General features: G+C 41.2%; 1 protein-coding gene across 1 annotated transcript in view; it reads right to left on the bottom strand.

The window, feature by feature from the left end:
- Positions 1–17,466: 17,466 nt before the first annotated feature.
- Positions 17,467–27,642, bottom strand: part of LAMC1 (laminin subunit gamma 1) — a 124,053-nt gene continuing 113,877 nt past the window's right edge. Inside the window, exons 24-28 of the mRNA XM_059937610.1 lie at positions 27,314–27,428; positions 25,680–25,879; positions 24,426–24,584; positions 22,098–22,197; positions 17,467–20,512 (exon numbers count right to left, since the gene is read on the bottom strand). Of these exons, the coding sequence (XP_059793593.1) occupies positions 20,256–20,512; positions 22,098–22,197; positions 24,426–24,584; positions 25,680–25,879; positions 27,314–27,428 (831 nt within the window). The 3' untranslated portion in view covers positions 17,467–20,255. The remainder of the gene's footprint in view (positions 20,513–22,097; positions 22,198–24,425; positions 24,585–25,679; positions 25,880–27,313; positions 27,429–27,642) is intronic.

Here is a 27,642-nt window from a genome sequence, read left to right as displayed (position 1 = left end):
TCTGAATGTGGGATCAGAGCCAACGTTGTCATTAGAAACCAGGCATTACTTCAGAGAGTGATGCTTTCCCACCCTGCTCACAGCACCCGCCCCTCCTCCGCTATTCCTCTACAGAACCCACACAGTACAGCTGACACCATGGGTCCTAACAAATTCGGCCATTCATATCCCAAGGATAATTCCTGCTGAAGAAAGTATGAGCCTTTGAGTCCCTGGAAGAGAAGGAGTGAATGGGGGAGGGAAGTCCACAAATAAGAGAGGTTAAAAGAACACTCACTCTACATTAAAAAGATGAAATATTGCCATTTGCAGCAATATGGATGGACCTAGAGAATATTATACTTAGTGAAGTAAGTCAGACAGAGAAAGACAAATATTATATGATATTATTTATATGTGGAATCTAAAAAATAATACATATGAATATACAAAATATATGAATATACAAAACAGAAACAGACTCACAGACATAAAAAACAAACTTATGGTTACCAAAGGGGTGGGTGCAGAGATAAACTAGGAGTATGGGATTAACAGATAAACACTACTATACATAAAATAGATAAGCAACAAGGATTTACTATATGGTACAGGGAACTATATTCAATATCTTATAGTAACCAACAATGGAAAATAATCTGAACAAAATATATATAACTGAATCATTTTGCTGTATACCTGAAACTAACACACTATTGTAAATTAACTATATTTCAATAAAACAAAAAACTCTGGCTCTAGGGCTCAGACTAACCTGGCTTTTTATCCCAGCTCCAGCTTCACCCCTACAGGCAGGGTGACCTTGGGTCCTTAAACTTGCTAGGTTTCATTTTCTTCAGAGATGAAATAATGATAGTCATAGCCCTCACCTACTTCATAGCGTTGGCTGCTGTACAGTGGAAGGCAATGAATGGGTAGAGGACTGTGTGAGTATTAGCTGTCATCTGCGTGAGGGGAAGGGTGCAAATGCGGAAGCTGGGAGCTTTGGAATACACTTCTCATCCCAGAATTGCTGGCCTGCGGAGTCCATATTTACAGGGTTCTCACTGCCCAGAACTGCCCGATTCACCATCAGACTTTCTGCACCAGACTGACTGACCCTATGAGAGCAGTGAGGTTTACCTTTCAGCCAAAGACGTTTTTTTAATTTTTATTGAAAGATAGCTGATTTACAATGCTGTGTGGGTTTCGGGTGTACAGGAAAGTGGTTCAGTTATACATATATGTGTAAATATATATATTCTTTTTTTTTTACATTTTCTTCCATGATAGGTTATTACAAGATATTGGGTAGAGTTCCCTGTGCTGTACAGTATGCCCTGTTGGTTATCTATTTTATATATAGTAGTGTGTATATGTTAATCCCAACCTCCTAATTTACCCCTCCCCTCCAGCTTTCCCCCTTTCCCCTTTAGTAACCATAAATTTGTTTTCTATGTCTGTGAGTCTGTTTCTGTTTTGTAAATAAGTTCATTTGTATCTATTTTTAGATTCCACATATAAGCGATATCATATGATATTTGTCTTTCTCTGACTTACTTCACTTAGTATGATAATCTCTAGGTCCACCCATGTTGCTGCAAATGGCATTATTTCATTCTTTTTTGTGTCAGCCAATTTTTTAAAAATAGATTTCATTTTTTTAGAAAAGTTATAGATTTATAGGAAAATTGAGTATATAGTTCTCTCTGAATTCTCTATTAACATATAGCCCACATCCAGTTTCCCCTATTACATCTTACTTTAGGAGGGTACATTTGTTACAATTGATGAACCAATATTGATACACTGTTTTCAACTAGCAGCCATATTTTATTCAAATGTCCTTAGTTTTTACCTAATGTCCTTTTTCTGTTCCTGGAGTGCGTCCAGGATACCATGTTACATTTACTTGTCACGTCTCCTTCAGCTCCTCTTGGCTGTGACAGTTTCTCAGACCGTCCGTGTTTTCGATGACCTTGACAGTTTTGAGGAGTACTGGTTCCATGTTTTGTAGAATGTCCCTCCACTGGGATTTGTCTGTTTTTCTCATCATTAGACTGGGGTTGTGGGTTTTTAGGAGGAAGACCACAAAGGTCAGTGCCATTTAATTGTATCAAGGATACACATTGTCAACATCACTTATCACTGTCGGTGTTGACCTTGAGGGCCTGGCTGAGGTAGTGTTTGCCAGGTTTCTCCACTGTAAAGTTACTATTCCTCCCTTTTTCCACACAGTTCTCTTTGGAAGGAAGTCACTACACGTTGCCCACACGTAAGGGCTAAGGAGTTACCTTCCACGTCTTTGAGGGCAGAGTGTTTAGATAAATTATTTGGAATTCTTCTCTGTGGGGGATTTGTCTTTTCTCCTCAACTAATTTTTCTAGTCTAGTCTTTGTTCGAATGAATTATTTTTCCCAAACGTCACTGAAGAAAGTCTAAAGCCAACTTCCCTCAAATTGATATCCTGAAAACTCGCCACTTTCTGTAATTAAGTATTACTATTTGGAGTGTTCTTAAGCTGGGCATGGGGGAAATTTGACAAAACCAAGATTTCTAAAACCTGACAATCTTCTAGTTGAGCGTCACAAAGGGCAGCTCTGAAATTAGCAGTTCCTCAGTAACCCTATATGGAAAGATCTGAAAATGAATACGGAATTAAAAATAACATGAGTGGGATGGTCAGAACCAATATAAATGAATAGCTGTGAGCCAAGTGGAAAAGCATCCCTTGGCAAGTTTAAACTGGTTACCTCAGCATGTCCTGAAAACGTGCTCTCGGTGTTCCAGGCTATTAGTCCCTTTGTAGGCATGAATCCTGCCCCTCTTCAGAAAGGAAGCTCTCTCTATGCCTCTCTCTTTCGATTGATCTAGTATTAACATGCTCTTAAAAATCACACGCACACACACACACACACACACCCCTCACCACATACCACACACAACCAAACAACTTGAGAATAAATTCCATGTCTTAGAATTAGAATAATTACAATTAGAATAATTGGCTGGGTAGCTGAAAATCCACTTGAACTTCTCCTTGGAAAGACTTCTTATAAAACTAAAAAGTATATGTTTGGGGTTAATTTGAAAGAAAATGGGGGAAGATTATTGTTGGATCAGCTTATAAGGTTTCCATATCTCTTTGGTCAGATCAAACTTCAGCCGCCGCTGTCTTCATTCTATCAGAATACTTTTTCTCTTAAGGCAATTCAAAATTTGCTTCCAAAGCAGCATAGGCTAACAGAAATAGGTGAAGGTTTATATCTCCAGAATTTACTCCAAGTCAGAGAGACCTCTAACATGCTCAGGTCGGGCACAGCCTTAGTCACAGCATTCCATGGCTCTGACACATTTCTCTGGAAACCCACCCACTGCATGGTGTATAGAAGCATCCATTTCCCAGCGGTGGAGGCTTTGGTTCCTGTCCTATCCTGTTCTGGTGTGCTTTCACAAACACCTGAAAACAGGCCTGCATTTTGATCTAGTATCCCAGGCCATTAAAACGGGCACAAGGAAAAAAGCCCTTGAACAGTTTTACTGTAATCGTGGTGAAGATATTTAAAAGAATTATCCTGGTCAGTTCAGAGCCTTCTCAATTTTTCACTTCCTATACACACAGCAAATGGAGAATCCTTGATTAAATAGAAAGCTCAGGAAAGGAGATGGTGTGGTTTAATATGGTTTATTGCTAACTAAACGTCAGCTAACAGTTTTTTCTTAAATATGGCACTTTCGCTTTGCAGACTAAGGCATTCATGCCTTTAACAAATTAGGTGCCCTCTCTGTGTCATCCACATTGCCTAAAGCATGATTATTATATTCTTTCTGGAAGATTTTGGATCTTGTTCATTCTTAATCATTATTTTTACTCTTCAGCACTATAGTTAATATAAACAGTGTAAGCCAAATTTTTGCCCATCCTCTGACTTCACTTGGAAATTTTAGATAGTTCTTTGTCTTTTTTTTTTTTTTAGTGAGATAATTGATACGAGCTTATATTCTTGAGATATTTTTCTTTTCAGTTAAATCAATTGCCGAAAAAAATTCAGTCCAATTAAATGTTCTGATTAAGGATTTCTGGGTAAATGGCTTTCAAATTCTTTGCCTAGAGGCGAACACTTCAAAGAAGGCCAATTTGCAGAATGCACATGGCAACCACAAAAGGAAATACAGTAATCTGATATTTGGTTAAAGCAAATCAAATATCCCTACTTAAACAACTGGCTTTACAGAAATTACTCAAGTATACTTCATCAACACCAGGTATGTATGCTAATGTTCATTCGAGATTCAAACCCATCCATTTCCACCAAATGTCCCAGTCAGGTGTATGGGTGCAGGATGCAGACAGTCAGGGCATCTGTGAATCACAGTGGTTCACTCATGGCCTATGAGCTGCCAGTAAACAAAGACTTCATTCGGCTTCATTTGAAAAATAAAACTTTTGGACAGTTTACTGAGGTAGTTTCCACTGGGACAGGATTGAAAGAGAGAGAAGATTGTGATGCTTAACCAAGTAAACTCTCTGGTAAAACATGCCCTACTCAGCTACTCACTCTCGCAATCACATCTAGACCTTGCCATTCCAAGTCACTGTACCTCTTCTAGAACCTCAGTTTCAAGCACCCAATCTCTAATCACAACTTCTGATTTTGGGAGGTCAGGCTCTCTAGTGCCCAGACTTTAAAAATACCACTGAACCTACCACATTTACACTCCTCTCACACCCTCTTGCCATCTCAGCCCCCTTCACCCATGTTAAATGCCATGGTCAGTCATTAGAATCCCTCCCTTAGAGTCCCACTAAAATCCCACGCACAACTTACTGTCACATTTTGAATTCATGCTTATTAACCTCAAGGGGTTGTGAGCGATCGGACTCCATTTCCCTAGGTTGCCTGTTCTTCCATTCCCCTCAAAGACTATTTCTCTTCCCCCCTTTCTCCAAACCTCTCACACCTCCTCCTCATGTCACTGTCTGCTGACCTATTTCCCAAGACGCTGAGAAAGTGGAAGCCCTCGGAAGAGAGCCTCTACCACACACTTTTACTGCCGCATCCAGTAACCTGCCCTCCTTTCACCCGTCCCGCTGTCACATCCCTCATCTCAGGCCAACAGGAGGGCTCCCCCCACCCTTGTCAAGGATAGCACCCCACCCCCTGGAGAGGGATTCTTCACCTTTGCCATCAGTTTTTCTTTCTCTTCTGGATTTTTCCCATCTAAAAATAACTCCCGGGGCTTCCCTGGTGGTGCAGTGGTTAAGAATCTGCCTGCCAGTGCAGGGGTCATGGGTTCGAGCCCTGGTCTGGGAAGATCCCACATGCTGTGGAGCAACTAAGCATGTGCACCACAACTACTGAGCCTGCGCTCTAGAGCCCGTGAGCCACAACTACTGAAGCCTGTGAGCCACAACTACTGAGCCCATGTGCCACAACTACTGAGCCCGCAAGCCACAACTACTGAGCCCGTGCACCACAACTACTGAGCCCACGAGCCACAACTACTGAAGGCCATGCACCTGGAGCCTGCGCTCCGCAACAAGAGAAGCCACAGCAATGAGAAGCCCGCGCACCGCAACGAAGAGTAGCCCCCACTCGCTGCAACTAGAGAAAGCCTGTGTGCAGGAACAAAGCCCCAATGCAGCCAAAAATAAAAATAAACAAAATAAATAAATTTATTAAAAAAAAATAACTCCCTTGAACCTGCGCTACACTTCAGCTTCCACCCTATTTTTCTGCCCCTTCTACAGTTGTCTCCCTTGCGGACAACAAAAGAGTTGTCTATCTGTGCCCTCCCCGGGGTTCTTTCTTCCCAGTACCTTCTGAAACTGCTGCAGTTAGATTTCAAGAAACCCCTCCAACCACTGCGATTAGGCCTCAGTCTTCACCATTCCACCATTCCACTGAAACAGCCCCTGCTACGGCCTTCCAGGACCTCCATGGTGTAAAGCTCAATGGCCAATTCTCAGCCTTCGTTTCTTGCATCTTTCAGCATCCTTTAACATAACTGACCATTCCTTTCTTTCTCCTTAAAACACTTTTCTTGGTTTCTAGAACATTGTATGCTCATGTGGCTTTTCTTCTACCTCACCGATTACCCCTTCTTGGTCAATTCCTCCTCATCTCTCTGACCCCTTAACACAGAAGTGCCCTCCTAATGGAGAAGAAACCACCCAAGGCTCAGGTCTTGGACCTCGTCTCTTTTCTGTCTATACTCACTCCCTTGGTTTTCTCAGCTAGTCTCAACTCTAAGCACATCTGCTAACGACTTTCACATTGATATCTTTAGCCTCCTTGCACAGCCCCCCTGAACTCTTAAGATCAGATTCAACTTCCTAATTGAAATTTCCATTTGGACGGAGAGTTCACATCCCTTGTGTAACACAAAGCTGAGCGCCTCATATTCTGCCTCCTTCTCCTCTTATGCCTCAGTCTTCCCATCCTTTTGGACTTCAGTCCAAGCACCTTAAAGTCATTCTTTTTTTTCTTTTTTTTAATAAATTTATTTTATTTATTTAGTTAGTTATTTATTTATTTTGGCTGTGTTGGGTCTTTGTTGATGCGCACGGGCTTTCTTTAGTTGTGGCGAGCGGGCCTACTCTTGATTGCGGTGTGTGGGCTTCTCATTGTGGTGACTTCTCTTGTTGCGGAGCACGGGCTGTAGGCGCACGGGCTTCATTAGTTGTGGCACGCAGGCTCAGTAGTTGTGGCGCACGGGCATAGTTGCTCCACGGCATGTGGGATCTTCCTGGACCAGGGCTCGAACCCGTGTCCCCTGCATTGGCAGGCGGATTCTTAACCACTGCGCCACCAGGGAAGCCCTTAAAGTCATTCTTGACTCCTTCCATTCTCATAGTAGATCTTGCTGCCCTGCTCTACCTTCAGAGCATAATCAGAATTGGATCACTTCTCATCACCTCCACTGCAGTCACCTTAATACAGGCTCCCTCATCTTTTGCACAGATTATTGTGATCTCCTCCTATCTCACCTCCCTGCTTTTGCTGTTGCCCCCCTCTAGTCTACCTTAACACCACTGCCAGAAGCCTCCTATTACAGTATAGCTCAGACCATATTACTCCTGGTTACAAAAGCTTCCAATGGCATTCCGTCTCACTCTCAAAGCCAAAGTCCTTGTAATGGCCTCAAGGTCCTACACTGTGCATCCTGGCCCACCTCCAATCCCCTTTCCCTCAGTGTCCCCCTTCTTGCTCACCTCCAGTCACATAGCCACTTCCTCTTTGTGGACTCTGCACTCTCTCATGCCTCTGTCAGGAAGGTGCTTTCTCCAGACAGTCATGTGGTTCAGATCTTTGCTCAAATGCCATCTTAGTGACGCTGTCTGGACCACCTTGTATAAAACTGCAAGCTCCGCCATACCCCCTAAACATTTTCTTTCCCCCTTTCCCCGCTTTATTTTTCTCCATAGAGAATCATTTTCCTTTCGACCCTACTAGACGTCGGTGTGCCACTTAGAGTCAGCATGATGTGGTGGTTGAGATACAGGTATGTCCTGGAGTCCATGTGCCCGAGTTCAAGGCCCCGCTATGTTACTTACCAGGTAGTCAAGATAGAATCTCTCTATTTTTCATTTTTCTCATTTATAAAATGGGAATAATAATAGTCCTCACCTCATCAGGTTGTAGGTTTCATATTTGTACAGTTCTTAGAAAGGTATCTGGAACATATGAAGTGTTACATGGTTCTCTAACACATATTTCATCCATCTTTTGTTTATAATGCCTCCCCCACTAGAATGTGAGTTCCATAAGGGTGGGGTTTTGTCTGTTTTGTACACAGCTTGATCCCCACCACATAGTCAGGGCCTCACCCAGAGCTGATTCTCAGTATACAGCTGTAGAATGACAAGTCATTAAAGTTTCTAAGATACACAAGAGTCAGGAAGGAAAACTTGCAAAAAATTTCCTCAATATAATGACATCATATGAACAAAAACTAAAGTTCCTGATTGCTGATGTTGACATAGGCCTGGATAAATTTGTGTTCATCATTCACAGGTGGCAAGCCTCTCTCCTAGGTTATTTGAGAAAGTCACAGAATAGACTCTCAGCATGGTAGGTGAGCATGCATTGGTTCTATTTTAGTACTAGATCTATAACTACCAAAAATCATTTTCCTTTGGTAAATGGGAACTAACTGAGTTTAGTTCGAGTCCTACACTGAAGCTCTACTCAGTGTTTTCTGACCAGAATATTCTTCACAATGCCACTTAAGTGCGCAGATATCCACAGGGTACTCTGGGGTCCCCAGTGAAATGGGCTCCCTAAATAATTTGAAGGACACTATTATTATCCTATACCAGCGGTCCCCAATCTTTTTGGCACCAGGGACCGGTTTCGTGGAAGACAATTTTTCCAAGGGGTCGGGGGGGTGAGGGGGGATGGTGCAGGCGGTAATGTGGGCGATGGGGAGCGGCAGATGAGCCTTCACTCGCTGGCCTGCCGCTCACCTCTTGCTGTGCGGTCCGGTTCCTACCAGGCCGAGGACCGGGGGTTGAGGACCCCTGTCCTATACCCCTGTCCTCTACCATCTCACAGGCTCCAGAAAAATAGACTCAGAAGGGTAAGCTTAAGAGTTTAGATCTTTCAACTCATTAAAATAGCATTGTTTTTGTTATGTTTGCTATTTTGTTTTGTTTTAATAAAAATACCCTGGCACCAGGTTCTGGCTGAAACATCAGGGTCTGAGTCCTTGCTGTCCAGAGTTTATGTTCTGTTCTGTATGGTGAACACTTAGAGCAGGCTTGGGCCTGAACCCACCTAAGAATGACTCCAGTATTGGACTGTCTTTGGTATTATATATAATTCCCTGAGGAGAGAAGTGGACGGAATTCTATTTTAAGAAGTGATCTTTAAAAATTGAGTTCTGCCTCTTCCACTTCTGAGATTAAAAGGTTTAGTGAAGAAGATAGTGTGGGCTCTCCCCAGTCAAGTCATCCACCCGTTGCTCCAACGAATGCCTGCCCTGGGGCGCTCTTTCTTCCTTTGGCAGAAGTCTGATTCTGCAGCCTCTGGGCACATTCTGGAGGCCAGGCACTCCCCTCCGAGCCGCACCCACTGTCGTCATGCAGTGAGCACACCAAACAGGTTCTCCTGGCCAGACTGCCGCTGAGGTGTCTGCAGTGGAAGGGAAGTACAGTCATGCACACGCCCGATGACACAGTGACATAAAGGAAGCAACTGCTCTGCCTTCCCCTGGCTTAAAATAAATATAGTAACCACACAGACGTGGATTTCCCATGTGGAGGTAATGGAGCTTATAGGCCTCTTTCCAGCTCTAGCCTTACTTTTGCATTTGTGATTGTATATATATTTTTTAAAGGAAGGCCCCAAACTGTACAAGCTTCAGGCCCCACAAAAACTTAGTTTACCTGACTATCCTATGTTTTGTATAATGTCACATACTTACCCACTTACGTGAAGAACTCTGTAAGGTTGTGCTAGCCCCACTTATAGGAAACACTGGCAAGTTGAGAGGCTTAGTTAGCTAAGAGCACACAGCTAAGCTGTCCATGAACTGTGGCCACTCAGTAAGGCCCGAGGTTTAAACTGAGCTCCTTTTGATGTCTTTAGGTGTATTTGTTGGTTATCCTAATTTCAAATGCATCACCCACATTAAATGGTTTGGCTCTCTTTTATTTTATGCTTCAGAACAAGCTCACTGCATTCACAGCATTGGATGGTAATGATGAATCATAAAAAGTCTAGTCTATCCCGTAATCCTTTGGCCTGTTCACACCTAGTGGATAGAAATTACTATTTAGAAGATCTTATGAAAAGTGAAGAAATCAATTGGGAGATAAAATACTTATATTAAAAGATTTAAAAAATAGATACATCCGTCTCTGCCTACTTTTTAAGAAGGTCTTTGTACTCCATAGGAGGAAGGTCTTGATTAATCAACCAATTCAGTGTTATAGAATACTTAGAGTTTCTCAGTAGTTTTAAGAAGCCCAGAAAAGAGTTAACACCGTCTCTAACACTGTAATTAGCATAGACACATTCTGAACATCTCTCTCCCCAATTACAACCTGTCTCCTAGCAAGCGGAGCTGAAAGTAAAGATGATGCTTCGTTGAGTCCAACATGCAGACACACAGGATATGCCAGTAACAAAGATTAACACAAGGGGGAAGATTGCGAGAACAGTGCATAGCACTCTCTGATGCTCTAGGCAGCATCAGAATCGCCTAGAAGGGGCTTGTTAAAATACAGATTATCCCCCTCCCCTCTACCCCTGAATTGCTGATTCAGTAGGTCTGCGGTGGGGTCTGAGGATGTGCATTTCTAAGAAGTTACCAGGCAACGTAGATGTTGCTGGTCTCAGGGCCTCTCTTTGAAAACCATTGCTCAAGGAAACGTTCTGAGTCCACAATTCTACTTGAGTACAAACCTCATTATATTACATATTTAACCCTCATAACACTCAGCAAAAGAGCATAATTAGGCCCACAATAGTTTTTGCCAGCCCTTTCTTAGAATCTAATAAAACATCAATAGACTACTAATGGTTTGATAACTACCTTTTTTGATCTCAACACGGCAAAATCTTTCTAGTTTGTGCCCTAATGACTAGGCACTTCTTCAGACCCTCAAATAATAAGTGAGAGTTTGAAATAACCAAATAATTTGCCATGATGTCATTGGTCTTATGAAATGACAGCACCACGCATTAAGAGTAGCCAACAATAATCAATCAAGAACTGGAACATGGAAAATGCCCATATAGGGCATGAGTTTTCCTTGGGGCTAGAGACCACAGGGCTGGGTTGCCAGAACATCTTCAAGACACAGAGAGGAATGGATGGGAAGAAAACTCAACTATGCAATTGCACATCATTGAATTCTCTGTCCATGCATTGTCATATTTGGGTCAGTGTTTCCAAGCTCATTTCCCAGATTATGTTCTCTCCAACACAGCTAAAAAATACACATCTTTTCATATAATTTGTCCTTCTAAGACTTCCCATAATAAACAGTCCTGAGCATTCATTGATCACACACACACACACACACACACAAAACTATATATATAATGTCCCTATGTATCTGTTTACCAACATCCTCACATATTCCTACTTTATAGAAATATGTCGTTCTCTATTTTTGTTTGTATTATGTTTTGTTTCTTGCTGCCTCCTTGACTTAAATAAATTTCCCAAAGTAGGAATAATTGCTTTTGTCACACTGTAAAACCCATGAATACCAGTAGTAGGTAGGCTATACAAGCAATGAGTACTCCAAAAATATTTGTTGATAACGCATAACCTAGGCAATCATCTATGGGGAGAGAACAGGCCATGTCCCCTAAAATCAAGTAGCCTAATGAACAATTTGCTTAAAATTCAGCAACATTTTCAAGAGTTTTTGCATTAGTTTGAGCAAACTATTTTTGCTATCATTGTTGTTGTTGGCTATTGGCATTTTGAGAATTGACAAAACCTAATTTTGCTCCCTGGAAAAGTGCCTGATTCCAAGATCAGGGCAGGGAAAGTACAAGATGAGCCTGTAATGTCTTGATGTGCCAGAAGTAAGATAATGCTCAAAGAATGATGGGGATGTATCAAAAGGTCACAGAGGCCAGCTTTAGAGTATTCCCATTGGCCAAATAAGGGACATTTGAGATCAAAACAAATATCAAGAACAAAATATTAAATAAAATAGGAATCCATAAATCTAAAGTAATAGCAATCAGGAATTCCCTGGTGGCCCAGTGGTTAGGACTTGGTGTTTTCACTGCCGTGCCCAGGTTCAATTGGGGAACTATGATCCCACAAGCCATGTGGTGTGGCCCAAAAAAAAAGTAATAGATATATATATGATATAGATATAGATAAATGGGAGAGATGGAAAAGCTCTACCTCACAGCATTAATGCCAATTAATAAATATAGAAAGAATGATGGAATTAGAAAATCTCCATTTGGCAGCCATCATCATTGGGTAAAGGTATAAGGAGTAACAGGATATTTATATAGTCTCAAAGCATCTCCTCATGAGATACTTAGTAATTACAAAGGATAACAGAGTAACTTTACAAAGGAGAAACCTAGAAGGCACCAGCCCAATCAAATGTCAAAGTTAACATTGCCGGTAATTAGTCTTGTGCCTCCTGATTTAATGTGCTGAAAAAAATTCAGCATCACTTCTACGATCACCCTGCTGAAAGTACACAACCTGAATCCAATCAAAAGAAAACAAGATAAACCAAATTGAGGAACATTCTACAAAATAAGGGTCTGTATTTTTTTTAAATGTCAATGCCATGACATACGAAAAAAGACCCAAGAATTGTTCCAGATGAAAGGAAATGAAAGAGATGTGACAACTGAACACAACACACGATTTCAGATTTTCTTTTGCTGTGAAGGACATAATTGAGACAAATTGTGTATTCGTTTTCTATGCTGTGTAACAAATTACCCCAAACTTAGTGGCTTAAAACAATGCAAATTTCTTATTTTACAGTTTTGTAGGTTAGAAGTCTGATAGGGGTCTCCCTGGGCTAAAATCAAGATGTCAGCAGGGCTTTGTCCCCTCCTGGAGGGTCTAGGGAAGAATCATTCCCTTGTCTTTCTTTCTGAGCTTCTAGAGGCCACCCACGTTCCCTGGCTCCTGCCCCCTCATCCATCTTCAAGGCGACTGTGGCGGCCTTAACACATTGCATCACTCTGACCTCCTTTTCTGCCTCCCTCTTCCAATTATAAGAATCCTTATGGTTGTATTGGCCCAACTAGATAATCCAAGATAATCTACCAATTTTAAGATCAGCTGATTCACAACCTAATTACATCAGAAACTTTAATTCCCCTTTGCCTTTTGTAACCTAACACATTCATAGGTTCTAGGAATTAGGACATGGACATCTTTGGGGAGCCGTTATTCTGCCTACCACAAATGGTGCAATCTGTATAAGGGCTGTAGATTATAGTATTGCATCAATGGGAATTTCCTAATTTTGACAAGTGTACTGTCGATAGGTAAGAAAGTTTCCTGTCTTTAGGAAATAACACATTGAAGTATTTATGGGTAAATGGGCATTGTGTCTGCGACTTAAAACACTTCTTTCTCTCCCTCTCTCTCCACGGAGATCAAGAGTGAGAGCAGTGAAAAAGCAAGTGTACCATTGGTGGACTCTGAATAAAGAGTATTGGAGAATTTTTTGACTATTCTTGAAAATTTTTCTCTAAGTCTGAAATTATGTCATAAGAACAAAAAATTTTAATGCAGTCTTTGTGAGTAAATTTCCTATTTCTAATAAATACTTAAATTTGTGTCATATTATGAATGACATGTTCATTCTGATGGGTCTTTAAAAATCTCTTTTGAAACATTGACATTTTAGCAAGTTGTTTAATGACTTATTTGCAATTAACTATGAATAAGTTATGTATTGGGCAGTTTTGAGTGTATTATGAAGGTAAAATCAATTATTCTGGACTCCACACTCCCGTTGTCCCATAGCTTGGGTATTAATGTTGAGTATTTTCATTTTCTGTCTTAAAATTCAGTATTACTTTTAGAATGGAGTCTTGAAAAGGTATTTAGAAGTAGGCCAAAACTGTTTAGTTAGTAGTATTCCTCCAATATTAATTTCTTAGTTTTGGTAAGTGTACCGTAGATATATCAGATGTTAACATTAGGAAGCTAGGTGAGGGTAAAGCTAGGTGACCCAGCTTCATGTTCCTTAACCCTGAGCCTATGTAGGGGGAAGAGACAATGAGGGAAAAAGCAAGAGCAGAGAGAGAGGTGTGAGCCCTGAGGTCTATATGGCCCAGGTTGCTTGAGGATAATCAGCTTCCAAGTAACAACAGTTCTGCCGCTAACTGGTTCCTTAATATCGGGCAAGTTACTAATATATTTAAATCCTGCCTTGATCACTCTAAACAAGGGATTTGAGGAAGCTTTTAATAAAATACATGTACATAATCGAGGACCTTAAAAGGAAAATGGATCAAAATCATGACAGAAAACGAGGCAACAGCTAACATAGTGGCTAGGGTGACGGGGAAGCAAAACATGGCTTCGATTTTCTCAATGGTCAAATGGAGAGCGTCATCAATGAGAGGCAAATGAAAGAAATCAATTATGAAAGTGCCTTTGAAAACATGGCATGCAGCGTGAGTTACTTTGATAGTGCTAGTCTTGCCTGAGCCCTCAGAAACATAAAGAGGGCAGGCAGCCTATCTGAAATCTACATGGCAAAACTCATCTCTCTGGCCAGGTGTGCGCCTCTGCATCAGCCTAACCGAGACAGCACAGGGAGCAGACTGTCTGAGCCAAGAGGGATCAGCACGTTGTAACACAACCTTCTCTGACCACGCTAAACATGTAATCACCCAAATCACAGCTGTTTCTCCTGAGCCTTTATCTTGGACGCTGGCTCAGCAGCCCAGGAATGTGTAATCCACCCTAGGACAGCACATCTTCCCCAGACGTTTCTGCTCCTGGCTGGACTTGTGCTTACTCTGCACTAATCTCACCTTGGAAACCATGCTCAGGAGGAAAGAAAGGTCCATGGAAGAAGAGTCTGGGATCAATGAACAGAGAAGATTAAGGAAAATTAGGATCATATACATCCTAGAAACCAAGCACTGAATATTCAGGATGAAATCGCACTAGAAATTGTTAACACAAGTTGCCATGGCACAAAATTTGATGATTGCCTTGAAGTTACCAAGATGACAAAGGATATCAGTTATTAGGGCAGACACCATGGCATGGGCCCCCAAAGCATCAGTCTAAGGCTCACGTAGAATTTTCGGTTACTAGCCATGGTGAAAAAGGATTATGGGAGGATGGAAGGGTGGCCCTCAAAGGTATGACCAGGGACCTTTCACAGAGAAGCACTTAACACTGACTTGGACAAACTCATGGGAACAGTGATGTAACAGAGGGTTACATTCTGATTTGATCAAAGGCCTGAAGCTCAACTTTTTACAGAAATAAATACAAACTGAATTAATCATAAGCAATACCTCTGCTTATGAATTAATACTGAATTAATCATACTGAATTAATCATAAGCAATACCTCTATGGCCTAAGTTATAAGGCTTTCCAAGGTAGGAAGCAAACAGTAAAACACCAACCTGTCTGTTGAAATTTACTGGGGCCATTCCCAGGAGTTAGAGGAAAAGAAAGGGAATTAATATTATAACTTGGGCCAGGAGCCAGAGATGCCTACAGAAGGGGCTGTGGGTAAAACTCGCAGACACACATACACAGCATTGGGAATGGCTAGTGTGAGGCTGGTAGCGCAGAGGCCCAGGCCTTGTAGACCGCATCACACCAGCTGGTTGCTGACTGCATAGCCCGGTGAGGTCTGTGCTATGCCATTTGGTGAAAGACAGTGGTTTTGGTTATTTTTCTACAAATCCATCCTTAGGTAAGAGTGCTGAGTGAACAGAATGCTGTTGGAAGGAGAGGGTGAAGAGACAGAGACACAGAGAGAAAGAGAGAGAGAGAAATTAAAAAGTATCCATAAACCTCCCTCTCTGCTCACAGCAGGGAAAAAGTAACAGGAGTGGGAGAACAGGATGAGAAAGGTTGATTTGATTGCATCTTTAAGACAACGTGAGTGACTACTGTCTGCCTCCTAGCCCTGAGGATGTGAAAGGGAGTAACCAAGACCCTGATCTTAGAGGATAGGAGAGAGGAGGGAGGGAGAGGTGGGTGAGACACACCTGACCAATAAACACATGCCCAAGGGCCATGCCGGAAGCCAGTACTAGGCTGAGAGGGGTGGTGAACAAAGAAAGGACTGGCCAGTTTCAACAGAGTAGGGAACACCTTGACCTCAGGCTTTCCTGTACTGGGGAAGGGAAAGCAAGCATATTCTGGGCAGAGAAGAGTTAAAGCAAAGACATGGAGGTCTTAACACTTGAAATGTTAAGGTTTCTCTTATTTGAATTCTGATTTGAGATTTTCTTTGGTCTTCTGCTAAATATTTCCCTTTCTTAAGCATATGATTTTTACTTAGAATTTCATTTATAGGTATAGTGCAGGTGTAATCATTCTAGGAGAATCCATACAAATAGAAGACACTCTGGTTGACTACTGAATGAGTGCAGCCTCTGAGAGATACATAGATTCCTTACAGAAAGTTCTTATTTTTCACTCCAACTATTAATATTTTCAATTAAACCTGCTTAGTGTGAACAGGCAAAATTACCTGCCATTTACAGCCGTCTCATTTCTGTTCCCATAAACTATTGGCCTGAAGAGATTTGATCTTTCCTTGGGTGGGTCCTTCCTCACCTTAGGTGGAAGGTGCCAGCTGCTTTTCTACTTCATGACTCTCCTGGGCACCAGGAGTCCTGTCTTCTCCAGACATTCTATTTTGAACTTAACGGAAGTGGGTCTGGTGAGTTCAGATTTATTAAGGGGCTAGAATGCTTATTTAAGGGGTAAACCTTTGGAGATATTTTGAATCAGATTATGCTGATACCAACTTTGGAGAAACTGCTGACTCTGAAATAACAAAAGGAATAGGAACAAATTTTTAAAATTCCACTCATCACTCTGACACAGTAACTATGGAGGTATATTTGCACCTGAATCATATCCTGCAAATGGGTTAGGAACACGGTATGTAAGAAAGCTAGTAACTAGTGCCCTCTAAAGCTCTCTTCGAGGAAGTCTAAAGAGAAGAGTTCAGGTTCTTCTTTACAGGTATTACAGCTGTAATGATTTACATGACTGGGAAGGTGGCATGTCATCCCCAGGGCCTCAGGGCTATAAACAGAGCCAAAGAGTAGAGCAAAGCCTTACTGCTGTCTCTGTAGTTCCAAACTTCTTCATCTGGTCTTAAGTTACTCCACTTGGGTCAGCCCTCCAGATGGCCTGCTGGTCCAGCACATTACTTCCTTCTTCTTCCATTATGTTTGAGAATGTTTCTCATCATATAAAGAAGGTACCTTTAGTTTAGCCGAAGATGTGTGTATTTAAAAGGCGGAAAGACAACTCTTTACATACACCTGCTAATTTAGAAAGCCCAAATAATTTGAAAATAGTCCTCCGTAGTCACTAATCAAATATGGAGACTACACCAGGGGGTCCGGCAAACTCCAGCCCGCAAGCCCGGGCCTGTTCCTGTAAATAGTTGTACTGGACCACAGCCCCGTTCATTTGTTTACAGACTGTCCACAGCTGCTTTCCTGCTACAACAGCAGAGCAGTTCTAACAGAGACTGTATGGCCTGCAAAACGTAAAACATTTACTATCTAGAGCTCAACAGGAAGAATCTGCCAACCTCTGGACCACAACCAAAGTATTCCAATCTGAGAAGGGTTAAAAAAATAAAAATATACATAAATAAATTTATATACTCACACACATGCACGTACACATACTGGACTGTTCTCAGGAAAATAAACAACCCAAAGAATACATTACGAGACGCTTCCCCTTCATCATACCTTTTAAAACATCTTACATCCCCAGTACCACACTCAGGCCACACCAAGTATAAAGGGTTACAAATATTCAGATTTTATTATAAATAAAATACTGTTTTTTTTTTTAACATAAAAAATGCCAAGTGTTGCATTTTATTTACTACCCTGGAGAGCAAGACCGTAGAGATTAAGGCAAACAGCTAAAGTGAAGGCACACGGAAAAGGGCCACGGTTGGAATTAAGAGGGAAAATTCCAGGGAACAGCTGTGTATGCTCCCTGTGACACCCAGCATTCTGCAGCAGCCATCCTGTCAAATTTTATTACATAAAATACAGATAACTGGAACTATACAATAAAATAATGGCGATATTGCAGGTGTGTAATTAAGGTATTGTCTTATAAAGAACTTTTATTTTAAAAATAAAATTCTGTTTAAAAATATGCCACACAGATGGAAAAGGAGAAAAGAAACAACAACAACAACAAATTCCCAAAATTTCACTGTGGCCTAAGACTTACTAGAGTGAACCTGACCCATAGGCTAGAGGGTAAACTACCTTAGCAGTCTATCTTCAGTCCTTTCCCTGAAACCTTGACCAAAATGTCTCATAGGATGTGGCCACTTAAAAAGAGGAACTAGCTAGGAAACACTGATGTGAACACTTGGCAAGAAAGAGCCAGGTCTCCTGCGACAGGAGAAGAGGCCTGAGAAGAGGAATGGAGTGGAAGCTTAGGAGGATGCCAGGTCAAAACACCAGTTAAGTCAACTCTGGGATGCAAGGAGATGGAAAGGGGAAGAACTAAGGTAGACCGTCTCTCCCACTCTATCTATCTGCAGCATGATCCCTGATCATCCCTCGTATCCCTGATACGAGCACTCAAGTAATTATGCACCCCTTATAAAAATGACCCCGTCCAGCTCAAACAACGGCCAGAGGGCATTTCTCACTCATTCCTGGCTAGGCTCTCACTGATGGTAAAGATGCCCTTCAGCAAACTTTCCTAATTCCATCCTTCCCTGTCAAGCTGGCGTTCCTGCTCCGGGGCAGGCATTAAGAACAACATGGTGCTGTGGCTGAGGACCGCCAGGACTGCAACGGAAGAGGGTTCGAGGTACCTCTTTATCGTGGCTGTGTGTGGAGGAAAGCAGGTGGATGTGAATGTCAAGAGAACGGACATGCTGCAAACACAAGGCGAAGAGCAAAGCAACAGGGAACGAATCCAATCCAAAGAACCGCAGATGGAAGGGGAGGAGGTATACAGACACATTGTGCCGGTGAAGAGGAAAAATGAAGTGAAGAGGTGAACGGACAGTGCCATTCTAGAAACAGGACCAAGTATATTTACATAAACTCCTTACTCTATAATCATGATAAACAAAAACACATTCACACAAAAATATAAATTTGAAATAATTAATAGCACCAGTGTGTCAGATAATAGTTTCTTTCCCCCGCTACGCAAAGTACAAAGTTGCATAGTGTTAAAGGCTATATATGAATCTCGAAGGCGGGTTGGTAGGAGGAAGGGGTTTGTGGCAGAGAATCGTCACGCTGTGACCTTAGAAGAAAACCACAGAGCTGAGGATCGGAAGTTGAGAAGCTCACTAGGAAACTCCATGTAAGGGTCTTCCCTCTACGCTTAGAGGGAAGGTTTAGAGGTGGGTTTAAATCACAAAGTGCAGGAGCGAGATGGTGTTGGCAGCTGTGTGAAATACTGAGTGCAAGTATTTGTCACCAGGATTTGGCAAACAATGTGTTTTGAGGGGTTCTACAAGACGGGGAACATCAGGAGAAAACTGAGGCTAAGGGTCAAATGTTTCATCTCTCCCCAATGGAAGAAAAATGGATATGTGGGATCCTGACAATACAAGTTGCATCTAAGTTCTATCCCTTTGCTAGAAAAGACTAGGACAAGGAGGCTTTTCTTTTGTTTTGTTTGTCAAGATCGTGAGGACCACCCGTTCTCTGCCAGGTAACAACACTAGTTCCAAGACTAATACTCTAAAAAAGCTCTAAGAATTAGTTTGATTTTGAAAAAAACTTTAGTGGTTATCACATCCCTATTTCTTCTGCATAAATTCCATCTATAGGAATAGAAGACGTCTATTGGTGAGTGCAAGCCGCCCATCCAGATTTAAATTATCAGCTGCCCAAAGATCTGAAAAAAGTTTATCTTCCTAGTCAATTATTAACATCTGAGAAAATCTTCAGCCTACTTCTGCAGTCTCACATTCTCCTGGAGACTGTCATAAATCATTGCATCCTTACCCGTGGGATGGCTCAGTGTCCTAAACTCAAAATAGCTAAAACAACAGATGACGGCTCTCGACATTCTAAATGACCGATACCTTTGGCACAGGATGTGTACTTGCTTTTGCTTAAAAGGAGGAGGGGCAGGAGATGTGGATGCATTTTCTTTGCCTATAGACTGGATATACTGGCCATCACAATGCTACTGTCAGTAGCCAAACTTTTCCTTCATAGAAACAAGAGTACTGAGACTGAGGAGGTTCTGTTGGTATCAGCGAGAAAGGCAGGGCTACTTGCTCAGCCCTGGCACACAACGGTTCCCACGAAGGGTTTGAGCCACTGTACAGCAGCGCAGGATGCCACGTCCTTATGCGACTCAGAAGGGGAAGGTGGGTCTGAGGGACCACCGTTAAGTGGAAGAGAGACTTTATTAGATAAAACCCTTTGTTCCTGATTCACGATGTTTAATTTGCTTCTCTTTAAACTTTGTGACTTCTCCTGGCTCAAAAGGACAGTGGTGGAGGGCAGCAGAGAGTGGGGGTCTGAAGAATGTAACCTTTGTGTTAAGGCACTCTGTGGCCTCACAGTGGCTCCCTAAGGGAAGACGCTAGGGCTTCTCAATGGACGGGGTGTTGAAGCAGCCGGAGGGTAAGGTCTTCCTGATGTCTTCCAGGTTGCGGATGTCCTTCAGGATCTCCTCAATGTCTCTGTTGTAGTCCATGATGGCAGCCTCCTGCCTCCTGGCTTCGTTCTCCAGGTTAGACACTTTCCTGTCTAGATCACTGACTTTCATTTCATCTTTGGCTTTGTTCAGGGTACCTTCAATCTCATTTAGCTTGTTCAGGTCCACTGTGTCCAGCTGCCCTGTTGAGTCAGAAGGGACACAGAAGAGGACAGACACATTCAGTGAGAATTGTAACATCACTCCACAAGTACCCCCACCAGCGTTTTTATAAAGGAAGCCCAGCAGCTGTCCCTATGAAAAAGTGGCCTGAGAACTTGAGGCCTGTCATACAAGGGCATTAACAATGCAAACCAAGTACAATCACTGACCTAATCCAGCAGGGATGGGTCAGAGCTTATAATGAATATTGGGGCTGGATTTTTTTTTTTTTCCTGAGAAGATGGTTTTTTGTGAAATGTTTTCTAAATATGTAACAACCACGTCCTAGACCTTGAGCCTCACTTGTGGTTTTGAAGGTTATCTGGTAACGGGTAATACCTTTTTCACGTTTATATATGTAATCCTTGTGTCTTTTTAGTGCCCTCTAATGAACATAAAAATCTTTACGCTAGAACCCTAAGCCCTCAGCTCTTCGATTCCAGGGAAACTGGGTTGTTTTGGGAGTCATGTCCTGCTCCCAAGAGTCAGACACTATCGTCAGAGCCCTCCTATGGAAAATGGCCAGGGTTGAAATGCTGAAATAATTTCAGCAAAGCTTCGCTTTAAAATTAGCGAGAAAAAGAGGTCCTTTTGAAAGGAACTACTTCTATATTAAACGAAAGCAGATAGCCAGCTGCACAACGACCAGCACTTTATGCATATTGTACTTGATTAAATTCTCACCAGATCATTTGACATCAATGATTCTCAGCTGTTAAGTAATTTGCCCAAATTTGCACAGCTTACAGGCAACAAAGATTCCAACCCAAGTCTGACTAACTTTAAAATACAACCTTTTCTGCCACAAAACCCACCTCTTCCAGCTTACTTTCATTTTAAAATCCATCTGCTGGCACATAATTTATTATCCTTTAAAATTGAGACAGATAAAAATATCACACATACCTCCCAAAAAAACCCCCCACAAAACAAAACACTGACCAAAACCAAACTTTAAAGGCTATCACATTAAAATAGAGTGCCTTGCTTACAAAGCTGTACTGGCTAGGGTATTACAACTTTATAATAGAGGCTGGTGACAAAAGTACATCTGCCCTATAATGAGGCCTGCTCCCTATATCAAATTGGATTAAAGGAACATTTCAATATGCTTATATTTCCTTCAAAAAGAAAGCCTTCTCTCTTTTGGCATAAAAACTGTCACCTCATCCGATTAGCCTTTAATCGATTATCCTTTGAAGTGTTCTTTTATTCTGTCATTGAAATCCTTCACTTTAAATCCTTTAAAGACATTCTGCCAGCAGGATGAACTAAGAATAATCATGTTTGATTGTATCATAAACCTTGACCATAAATGAGCCACTCTAGCTGGCAGCATATCTTCAAAATTTTATTAAGTCCTCAGACCATGGTCAGATTCCTGTACTGAGGTCAGATTCCATGGAAGGACCTAGTGAGTACACGCTGAATTAATACAACTTAAAGTCACGATTCAGTTCATACGGTCTTTGCACTGTAGTATCTACTTCTGAGTCAACTATCTCAGATCCCAAGAACAGTACAAAGAATTCAAAGGCTGCCTAAAATGACTCTATGGTTACTCACCTAGCTGCTCCAGGAGGTCATTAATAAGGTTGAGGAGGCTGGTGACAGAGCTTTTGGCCTTCCTGGCATTGATCTCAGCTTCCTGAGCAGCCTGTGAAGCCTGTACAGGGAAAAAGGATAAATGATACAGTAGTCTTGATGACACATTTTTATTTTCTTGAAGTATCTTTTCCCCAGTGAGCCAACAAATCTAATTTTCAGATGGTTTCCCTTCTTCTAACTCATGAAACTATTATCTGTTACTGTAGAGATGTTCTTTTTTGGTCATATCTTCATGTTGAGGATGTTGCTATTTTTAATTCACTTAACAGTCATGAAGAGGCAGTCAGTATGCCTACAATGACTGTATTTGTATTTCAAAGATCAATGTTACCTCCTTTTCTCACTTTCTCACTCAAGAACACATGGAGGTGTATTCATAATAAAACCCATCAAGCAGAAACAAGTTACTTTTGAAGGATGAGTATAAAAACTACCATTTTAGAACCAAAACATGTCCTCTGGGATGATCTTAGAGACTTGATTGTCAGAAATGTCCTATTCTCAGAAATTTTTCACAACTAAGTGACATTCTTCTAAAACTCCCTCTCCCCATGCAGTCACACAAATACACACATACAAATTGGGGCAATACAATTTACATTTAAAAAATCAACCAAAGGTAAATATATTTGGGAAAATTCCATGAAACCTGAACAAATACACTTGTGCATGAGTCACAGGAAATGGCAATGGAAGAGGAAGTGTCTAAGTATCAGAAAACAGATGCTCTCACAAATAAATCTGGTTAGGATATACACGAGTAGCTTTGAGCTGCCTACCACAGAACTGTTTTTCCTAGCTTTTTCGGGTCAAGAGAATACAAATTTTTTGGATAGAAACAATGTGAGCATTTTAAAAAGAAAAAGAAAGCAACGGAAAAACAACCTTCACAAATAAACGATTAACCTCTGTTCAAACTGCAGCCATTCTCACTGCACCTTCCCAGGCTGTCTGCGAGTGTTCTGGCAGAGCTGTAAAGGACTCTCCTATGGCCATACTATTACATTTAACCTGCTGTCTGCAGCCTCCTCTTCCAGGAACAACTGTGAGCCTTCACTCTTCTTTCCCTTAAAAAACAGGTTACAGACTGCAACAATACTGATGCAATGCTGGCCTTTCAGAATTGATATGTAAATATAAACGGGATAGTATATGTGAGGGGGCCTTGTGCTCCTTAGAAGTTACTTACCAAAAGGAACAAAAGATGGATCTTCTTTCTACCCTTTTAATTGAATTCATACCCTTTTTTGAAGCTTATAGAGAATATATATCTTTTCCTTTCCTTCAACAGGCTCTAAATCTAATGTTTCTACAACTGTATTAAAACATAAAATCCAGAGACCCTCAGCACATATGAAATATACACATTTTTACTATATGGGAATTTCCAATTGAGCCATACCTTGCTATAGAAAATGAGGACAATTCAAAACAACAAAAAAATGCATAATAAAATAAGGTATTTGCACAGGGATGCTTCCTGTTATCACTTCCCTAGGGACTTCTTTACCTAGATTAACAGGCTTAGTAGTTCTTCTTTCCATCCCAAGGTGAAAATGATCTACAGTGAAGGGTGTGATTTTTAGCAGGAGTGGAAGAAGGGTCCCTTCCTTGCACTGAAAGTCCACAATTAAACAAGTTCATGTCTATCATTACTGTGGTTATAATCAGATTGAACCGTAAAGGAATATTTCCATTGTGACTCCATCAAAGTCTTTCAAAAGCAAAATATAGCACAAAACAGAACGTAGCCCTTTGTTGGGCCATGCATTCACAAGTGAATTTTGTTACAAACAGGGCTATGTATACACATCATCACAAAAAGTGAAAAATCAAATTGGATGTAAGTTTGGTATGTTTTGTCATCTTCAAAAATGTCCTTTTACACAAGAAACTAGTCTTTGCCTTTAGGCAGCAAGTTGCTGGGAGAATAAGAGGAGGACGGAAATTAACTTTTCATTGCATGCCTTTTGTTCTTTTTTGATTTTATACCACCTGTGAATTACCCATAAAGACATACTTTTAAATGTCCTAAAACCTCAAATGTGTAAAACAATGTTTTGCTTTTAACTGAGAGTAGCTTTGGGAAGGAGCTATTGTGCAACAATCTGGCAGAAGATCCAAATTCTTTGTCTTCTATGTAAGTTACTTACCCAGTTCTTGACCAGAAAACACAATTAAAAACAGAAGTCAATATGAAAAAGACTCTTCTCAACAAGTTAGGGATCTTTATTATTCAACACCCTTCACTTTCTGCCCATTAGCAAATATGCCAAAATCACTTACCATCCCTGCCATCATCATATCCTGGTCAGCATCGTCTTGTTTTTTCTTCAGCTCCTTTTCTGCTTCCTGTAGCTGTTTCAACATATTATTCACCTCGTTATCCAGATCTGTAACTTCTGCAAAAGTCCTCTCAGCTTCTGCCTTGGTGCTGGTAGCATTCTAGGCACAAAGTAAACAATTCCTAATGAAAAAAAGTTTTCCTTTTTCTAAAGTATGCTGCCACTCCTTTTATAATCTGTAAAATGGTTCAAAAATATGATCCAGAAAGAACAGGGCAATAATTTGTACTCTATGCTGAATTACGTTATCATTTATTTAGGCTACAAATTTAATGAAAAATATAACATTACCACCTAAAATAACAACATATTATATTTTATAAAGCACTTTGATTTGTATCCTCTTGTTTAATCCTGTTAATAAAAATTCCTGTTCTATCGTTGCCATTTTTAGTTGGGGTCACATAGCTGCAACATTTAAATGGTGTATACTTTCCACCACATTGTACTGATTAGATTCTTTCGCTTGGATAATTTTCTACTCAAAGCTAGCCTTATTCTATTGATACTTGGCAGTTCATCATAATGTACAAAAAGTCCATAATTCTGAAATATATTTTATAAAATATAATTAATCCAAGAAACTTAAAAATGTGTGTGATTTTCAAACACGTAAGTTTAGAATCAGCTCCAATTTCTCCTTTAAATAAAACAGATTTATCTTTAAGTAGGAGAAAGCCAGCCTAGAGAAATTATTCTTTAAGATGAATAGAAAGAATCCTAGCACTGGTAACTTCAAAAATTCTAAATAGGTGGGTCTTAGATATGGCAATATGCTTGAAAGGGGGTCTTAAAAACTGTACTGACTTGGCACTGTAAGTAAGATGGAAAAAATATCAATTGTTTATGTCAAGGAACTGTGTTTACTTAGAAAGAATCTGATTTTTTGTGGGCAGGAGCTTGATGGGTCCCTGAAGCCAACCCCCCTCCTCAACAACTCAGACCCTTCCACTGAGACACAGCAGAAATTTTAGAGTAAAGGACCCTTTGAATGACTCTCCCTCTTCAATCAATGTGGTTACCTGCTCTAATGCCTAGTAAAAAAAAAAAATGAACGACAAGGATGGTTTAATATAACTTTACTGGAGTTGAGGAAAAAATTTGCAAGAGCTTTTCGGGGTCTGGAAAGAAATCGGAAAATGACTAGAGAACAGATGAGCAAAGGCTTTGTTTCGGACAGGAGGGGCGAGCACACCTTTTGGACAGCGCTGGCGATCCTCTCCGCCTCGTGGGCCTTGTTCTTGGCCTCGGTGGCATCTGCGGCAGCATTGCCCAGAGCCAGCTGTGCTTCCCTGGTCTTTTCATTGGCTTCCATTATAGTCTGGTTGATGGCAGGGATTCTCCTTAGTGCCTCCTCTGCAGCCGTCTTGTTATCATTTACTCGCCTATCAAAATCTAAAACAGGTTCAAGGAATGCAATTAAACTAAACTCTCTACAAGCCAAAAGGGAACCTTTCAGGGAGCTGCCACTGGATTTTGTTTTATGAACAATGAAAGTCAGGGGAAAAGAATGAAAAACAGCATGGACTGAAATGTTAGAACAAAGCACACAGATCTACATGGAAGATGCATGTGAATGAACACCTGTTTCTGGAAGGCAAATTCTCACTTGAAACATTTATTTTCATGCAGAGCTGAGTATGCCATCACCTCCACCTCAACCAATATCGAAAGCTGCAGTTTATTTAGTGTTTACTAAGTGTTAGGTACTTAGTTAAGAGCTTTATGTGCTTGTGACACAGGCATTGTATCATTTTTACACATGAGAAAATTGAGGATTAAAGAGGTAATTTTTTTCAAGGATTCACAGTAAGAGGTGGATCAGGGATTCTAAACCAAACCCACTGACACAAAGCCCATACATTCAACCATTATCCTATAAAGCTTCTGTATATATAGAGCTTATGTTTATCAGAGGTGAGTCCAAGGCTACACAGTGAATTGAGCACAGTTCTTTTTTATCTTGGGTGAGGAAAGAAAACATAAAGACTGAGATGCAATTGGCAGAGAAAATTAAAGATAATCTCCATTTACCAACACAAGTCAGCTAAATAAGCATATCTTGGTTACAGGAAATATCCTTTTTTTTTTGGCTCCCATACCAAGGAATGCTGGGGTAAAATGACATGAGCACTGGGATTTTTCTTTGAAATACTTTACCATAAAAAAGGTAGGGTAGGGACTTCCCTGGTGACGCAGTGGTTAAGAATCCACCTGCCAATGTAGGGGACACGGGTTTGATCCCTGGTCCGGGAAGATCCCACAGGCCGCGGAGCAACTAAGACCATGCGCCACAACTACTGAGGTTGTGCTCTAGAGCCCGCAAGCCACAACTACTGAGCCCATGTGCCGCAACTACTGAAACCCGTGCGCCTAGAGCCCGTGCTCCGCAACAAGAGAAGCCACCGCAATGAGAAGACCGCACACCGCAACAAAGAGTAGCCCCCTCTCGCCGCAACTAGACAAAGCCCGCACACAGCAACGAAGACCCAATGCGGCCAAAAATAAATAAATAAATTAATTAATTAAAAAATAAAAAATAAAGCACTATCAGCTGATGCGTAAAACACTAATTGTTGGCTTTAATTATATGCATTAACTGATACAAAAATTTTTTAAGAAACGGTAGGGTAGGTGTTGGGGGATGAAGTAAGTGCAGTAAAAATCTTAACTGCTGAATCTGAAAGGTATATGCGATTTCTTATACTATTATCTCTCGTGCTATATGTGTTCAGAAAGTCTCAGAGTAAAAATTTTTTTACAAAAGAGAGAGAATCACCCTAATGAAGGACACGTACAAATTTACCCTGTTATCTGACCCTCTCATACCTTTCAGGTTGCTGAGAATGTCATTGGCTTCTTGTAAGGTATTTCGTCCCTTCTTAGCAGCTTCTTCCGCAAGAGCCTTGGCGGCGTCAGCTCGGGCTAGGAGTTGGTCGGCAGTCTGCAAACACGTGGCAGATAAGAGGACAAACCTTCCAAGGTAAAGCCCTTCTCTCTCCTAACAGACCAGGCACCTACACGCCACCACCCTGACACTGGCCAGTATACAGCAGGTTAGGCCTGGGCATCAGCATGAGGCCCTCCTCTGAATACATTTTCGTGTGTTTTGTTGCTTCTGCAATTGTGGTAACATCACGGACACAGCTTACAGTCAG

This window comes from Balaenoptera ricei, chromosome 1 (assembly GCF_028023285.1).
Source record: "Balaenoptera ricei isolate mBalRic1 chromosome 1, mBalRic1.hap2, whole genome shotgun sequence".
Taxonomy (NCBI): Eukaryota; Metazoa; Chordata; class Mammalia; order Artiodactyla; family Balaenopteridae; genus Balaenoptera; species Balaenoptera ricei.
The sequence above is the reverse complement of the archived record's forward strand: the minus strand, read 5'-3'. Positions and strand labels throughout refer to the sequence as shown.